The sequence below is a fragment of the Naegleria gruberi genome, assembly GCF_000004985.1.
Source record: "Naegleria gruberi genomic scaffold NAEGRscaffold_165, whole genome shotgun sequence".
Taxonomy (NCBI): domain Eukaryota; phylum Heterolobosea; class Eutetramitea; order Acrasida; family Naegleriidae; genus Naegleria; species Naegleria gruberi.
This window is the reverse complement of record NW_003163171.1, coordinates 3,955-9,572: the sequence shown is the minus strand read 5'-3', so window position 1 is coordinate 9,572 and position 5,618 is coordinate 3,955. Positions and strand designations below refer to the sequence as shown.

At 33.2% G+C, this 5,618-nt stretch overlaps 4 protein-coding genes and 1 non-coding gene across 5 annotated transcripts in view; 3 read left to right on the top strand and 2 right to left on the bottom strand.

Annotated features, from left to right (window-relative positions):
- Nucleotides 1–223, top strand: part of NAEGRDRAFT_76476 (uncharacterized protein) — a gene marked incomplete at both ends in the record, with an annotated part of 2,423 nt that extends 2,200 nt beyond the window's left edge. The window contains one exon of the mRNA XM_002668567.1: nt 125–223. Coding sequence (XP_002668613.1) covers nt 125–223 — 99 coding nt within the window. The remainder of the gene's footprint in view (nt 1–124) is intronic.
- Nucleotides 224–279: 56 nt separating this feature from the next.
- NAEGRDRAFT_t866 lies at nt 280–350 on the bottom strand. The gene has a single exon. It is a non-coding gene; the product is annotated as a tRNA-Gly (tRNA).
- Nucleotides 351–1,502: 1,152 nt separating this feature from the next.
- Nucleotides 1,503–1,850, bottom strand: NAEGRDRAFT_76475 (uncharacterized protein; the record flags this gene model as incomplete). Its single annotated transcript, XM_002668563.1, has 1 exon — nt 1,503–1,850. One exon carries the CDS (start codon nt 1,848–1,850, stop codon nt 1,503–1,505), a length of 348 nt encoding a protein of 115 aa, XP_002668609.1.
- Nucleotides 1,851–4,097: 2,247 nt separating this feature from the next.
- On the top strand, nt 4,098–4,454 carry NAEGRDRAFT_76474 (uncharacterized protein; the record flags this gene model as incomplete). The annotated part of the gene is made up of 1 exon (XM_002668566.1): nt 4,098–4,454. One exon carries the CDS (start codon nt 4,098–4,100, stop codon nt 4,452–4,454), a length of 357 nt encoding a protein of 118 aa, XP_002668612.1.
- Nucleotides 4,455–4,534: 80 nt separating this feature from the next.
- On the top strand, nt 4,535–5,287 carry NAEGRDRAFT_54703 (uncharacterized protein; the record flags this gene model as incomplete). The annotated part of the gene is made up of 1 exon (XM_002668565.1): nt 4,535–5,287. The coding sequence occupies one exon, from the start codon at nt 4,535–4,537 to the stop codon at nt 5,285–5,287; it is 753 nt and encodes a 250-aa protein (XP_002668611.1).
- Nucleotides 5,288–5,618: the final 331 nt, after the last annotated feature.

The following is a 5,618-nucleotide window of genomic DNA, read 5'->3' as shown; positions in this document are numbered from 1 at the left end:
ATCTCATTGGGAATCGTTAAATCCATTGGTGATAGAATCATGTTGTCGGCATGTTTCCAGGAGATCAATCTGTATTGTTGTTGTTAAAAAGTTAGTCGGCATCTTTTTTTAGCATATTTTTTAGGTTAAAAAATGCTATTTGGAAGGAGGTGAATATCTCAATGATTACTGTTCTAAATTGAGAGAAAATACAGATTATTGTACAAATACATGTCTTCCATGAGTGGTAGAAAAATAATTAAAATTACTTCAACAACGAAGGAATAAAAAGATACTTCATGCGTCGACCGGGAATTGAACCCGGGTCACGGCGATGGCAACGCCGTATTCTACCACTAAACCATCGACGCTTCACATTCATTATTAAAAATTCTTCATATACAGACCAAAAACAGCGTTGCCTTATAGTTAAAAATTGGATGTGATTGTGTTCGTTAGGGTATATTACTTAATCCAAACCGAAAAAGAATTCCCAGTTTCTCGGAAGATAACCAACCATATTATTTTAAAAAAAAAAATTTCTTCTCAACACCCCGCTAAATTATTTTGATGATAATTTTAACAATTTTTTCGTCAAATTTTAACGTATCAGATTGCAAAATTATGAAATAAAGTTTATTGAAAAATGTTAAAAATTGATGCTTAAAGCATAATAAAATCGTCAACAAGTGTTGGGAGAAAAATTCCAAATTAACGCGCAATTGACGTCAAGAATTATCGTCAATTCTTAATGATTTATTATCAATTTTTGACGTCAAAAATTGATAATAAATTGATAATGTTTTGTATCAAATATTGATGAAAAAACATCAATAATTACGTCAAAAAATTCATAATAATTATTGTCAATTATTGACTAAATTCCAGCAATTATTTACTCCAAAATCTTGTAAAATTTCCAAGTTCCAAACTCATCTATTATTAGATCCACTTCCATTCCAAATTTCCAACCGAAAAAAATATCTACACTCCTCATCCTCACTCCAACTGATGAAATATCACTCACCTCTTCAGTTACATTCAAAATTAATGATAATAAATCAAAATTACTTACATTGTTTTCTGTTCAAAATCTGTTGCTTGCATATAAATCGTGCTGTTTAGCACAAATTGAATTATAACAAATTACCTAATTTCTTGTGATGAATAATTTTGATGATCCGTAGCAGGTAAAATCATATAATATGAAAATAATACAACAAACCAATTTCGAAGAATAAAATCTTTATAAATCCAACTAACAACAATAATTAAAAAATTAAGAAATTAAGAAATTTAAATACAACAAACCAATAAACAATAAAACTCCGCCAACAATTATCGTATTAACAAATTAATGATACTATTCAATATTTAATGAGTGATCACTGATGATTTTAAATTGTAGTAAAAATAATGTTGTAGTACTAACCGACAGTTTTGTATGATATGATGAGGGAGTTGATGTGTAGACATTTTTTTATTAAAAATAAATTCCCATTTAATAACCCAACATTTTACAATCAACATTCATCATCACTCATATCATCAGTGGAATCCTCTTCAATGGTTTCTTCCTCACAAGAGGATGATCCAGAATCATTGTTTTCCTCTCTTTCTTTTCTCTTTTTTGAGATGGTCTCCTCAAGTTCTGTCTTCTTCTTCTTTACTGATTCATTTTGTTTTGCACCCTTCTTTTTCTTAAGGTTGCTTGCAATTGTTCTAAAGACACCTCTGTATTTACTGAGTTTGTTCTTGTGTTTGCTTATTTTCCAACCCATTGCATCAAATATTATCTTAAACAATAGCTTTCTTTCATCTTGGTTAAGCTTTGTAATTGACTTTTCAAAGTAGGTAGAGCAAACATGCATTATTTGAGAGGTTTTCTCACCTAATTCACAAATCTTTGCTCTCTCTTTATGGGTGAGCACAATGGTTTTATCATCATGACCAAAGTCTTCTACCAAGAATGCTTCTTCTTACAATGAACCTTCCAACAAGAAGGCTTCTTCAAGCAATGATGATTCAAATGAAGTTCCGGAATCATTTGCAAATTCTGCATTTTTGAAACACTATAATGATTTAGTTGATGAGAATGAAAGAATTAAGAAAGAATTGGCTAGATATAAACACGCAGTCAGAAATATGAATGAAATGATTAATCAAATGGTGAGCTGTTTAGATGAGTATCAAGATGTCTTTGCATAGGGAGACTCTATTGTGCATCCAATTTCACCAATTTTGGATCAAGAATTGAATCCATCACCATCAGATATTTGTTGCTATGATTCAATGCATGTATTATATGAAGGAGTTTTCCAAGAAATGATGAAAATGATCCCTGTTCAATACTGGGAAAGATTTGACATTGTTTCTGAAACAAAAGTATCCATCATTCCTTCACAAGCATCCTAGAAAGACCACAAATGGCCAGATTATGAACAGTCTAAAGGCAATTGAAATTTACATGATCTGTCATTATTATTTAGAGCTGTTTACGCATATCGAAGGATTTAAGGAAATAGAATCAAAGGTTGAAATAATTCATAGATTTGCCTCTATAATTGATAAGCTGACAGACTCATTTCAGTTATCCAAATTAGGAGACATTGAGATTGAATTGTTTCAAGTGTTAATTGATTATCAGAAAGTGGTTGGAGAAAAGAAAGCAACACCAAACTTTCATATTTGTACTGAGTTAGTCAATTCTTGTAGAATGTACGGCCCTCTTGGTGTAAATTCTGCTTTTATTGGAGAAGGGCTCAATTTCACACTCTCAAAGACTTACGTTTGTTCAAATTCTGCTCGATATTCAATCATGTACTTTGATATGTGCCAATTATGTGATTTAATGGATTTAAATGAACCTCTTATTGCCTCTGAATGTATAGTTGGTCACTACGTTGTAAGAAAGGAATTAGATTGTATCAAGGATATCAAAACGAACGAAGTTTTCAAAGTGGCATCTTTCAAAAGATTTTAATGAGATTACCTTAATTTCCAACACCACCAATAAGACAAGGGAGATTAGTAGAAGTGAAGCATTTGAAATGCTCCCATGTGTTGTTGTCAAACTCCCTGATGAAGAGAAATATATTCCTGTGCATTATTATGCATATCAATACTTTTAATAAATTGAAATTTATTGACTTGGAAATTTATTTGTTATTTGAAATTGGAAAAATTTCCAAGTTCCCTCCTGCTAAGACAACTTTTCGCTTGTTTGACGAAAATAGCTTGACGCAAAATCGTCAAAGTACCAGCACGCTTTGACAGTAAGTGTTTAGCGGGCACACGACAACAAACAATTGCAATAAGGGAGGATCTTCTACTAGGAGCTCATTCTCCATCGAGAGGGTTGGAGCCATTAAAATTTGGACCTCTATCGTGTTATACATTACTATTGCTTTGTTGATGAATGTTGTTATTTCATCGGAGCAAAATAATGATTAAGGCATCATCAACAAGCCAAGTTGCAAATATTGAGAGAGTTAGTAAAGTTCCATTAAGATGGAGGACCATGAGAATTGCTGGAGGAACAATCTCTCCCGATAATGAAGAAGGTACAAATTCGGTGATTGGAGAACCAGTATGGATGTCTCTAAGATTTGCTTGGAATGATACCAAAGTCTTAATAGAAGAAGAGGAGATTTTCGTTATTGATCAAGCTACTGGAAATGTCAAGAGATTACTATTGACGTCAGTAGACCGAGGGAGGTGAGCTAAAAAATGTTACATCACGGTAATTTCGCGCCAACCAAAAACCGCTGAAAGTTGTCTGTTCTGACCGTTAAATATTCAACAAAAAAAAACAACAAACAACAATTACCCAGAAGTACTTGTTTCTAGAAGAACAAGTGGTAATTGATACTTTGAACACACTGTCTCACTCTTGGTCCAATAAACCTTCGGCTCGACTTTAACAAATTTTTGTTTTTTGAGTGACTTCTAAATTTTTTATAAAAATATTTGTCAATCCTTCTCACCTCCCACGGTCTAGACGTCAGATTTTCTTTATTGAGGGCAATAGTTTAAAAATTTTGAATTTGGAAACCCTTAAGGTAAATTCCAAATATGAGCATCTATCAAGAATATTTTTGCCAGGTAAAATGAAAATAATGGATAATGGTGATATTTATCTATGCCTTCTAGATTCTTTGACTATTGTCAAAGCCGAAACTGGTCAAACGGAACTAGTTCGTCAAGAAAAAACCTCCTCTATTTCATCCTTTGATGTACTTTCAAATGGTGATTTCATTATTGCCTTAAAATTTGGATCATTCCTTTTCAAGCTTAAAACAGATGGAACTTGGGAAAGGTTTATCGATGTGAAAATGCCACCATCTGTTTTGATTAACAGTAAGGATGAAATACATGTTGCCCATGAAATGTTTGTGAGTAAGGTTGTTGATGGTAAATTGGTGAGAATTGTTGGTTCTGATGCTACAACTACTTCTTATTCCAACAGAAGATGAAATTTACTTTACCGAACCAACTCGTTTCGTATGGAAAGTAAAAGGAAATACTCTTACCAAGGTTGCAGGTGGCTTGGGTGATGGACTTCCAGCAACAGAGGCCAAAATTCAAGAAGTTTCCTCCTTCTTTGTCAGTGTTGAAGGCGAAATGGTTATTGCAGATACACAAGATCATGTCAGTTTCAAAGGACGGCATCATTTCTACTATCTATGGTATTCCTGGAGTGTCTGGATACAATACAGAAAGTGACGCTTCAAAAACACTCTTCAACCTAAAGATGTTCACTACACCAATGATGGTGACTTGTATGTATTTGATTCGAAAAATAACCTCATCAATTGGAAGAGTGTATCGCTTGAAACTTGGAGATGAAAATGCTTTGATTGAGTTTGTTTTTAAAAGCGATTCGGCGTTACTCCACTCTGTTCGTTTTGCAACTGATGGATTGTCCTTCTACTTTGTAGATCAAACAGAAAGGTTCATAATGAAGGCAGTTCCATTTTGTCCTGAAGGTTTCAGAATTTCATTCAAGAATCATGTGTGCACCAATTCAACAGCAGCTGAGGAAGAGGAATCCTATGGATATATTCTTCCATTAACTGGAATGATTGCATCATCAACCACTATCCTGGTTGCTGTTCTATTGGCCTTGTGGTATCACATGAAAAAGAATTCTTCCTCACAGGCAAGAGAAATCAGAGAGCAACTATCCTATGATTTTTTAAGTGAGGATGAAGAAGAATTGCAAAATGCATTTCCAGGTCAACATGTTGCATCTCATCAACAAGAGGAAGATCAACAACAGCATAATCTCATTCAAATGGATCCATAATAAAAGGGCCGCCAAAATTTCATTTGTCTTGCCGTTTAAAATTCAAAACAAAAAAAATTCAATTTTAAAAAAACTATCATCATTACATCATGCTCTACTTATTTTCATCATAACAAACAACAATCTTTGTAATCAAAAGTGGAATGTACCTACTACAGTAGTACCGTATTAATTTTCATCACATCTATTAAAAAATGTCCTCCTCCGTTCCTTCCTCATTAACAATGAAAGTAATAACCATCTCTTAAAAGAATAATGCTAATGATGAGTGTTATTGTGATGATCATAATGACGAGACTGGTTTCAAGTCAGCAATTAACCGAAGAATGAA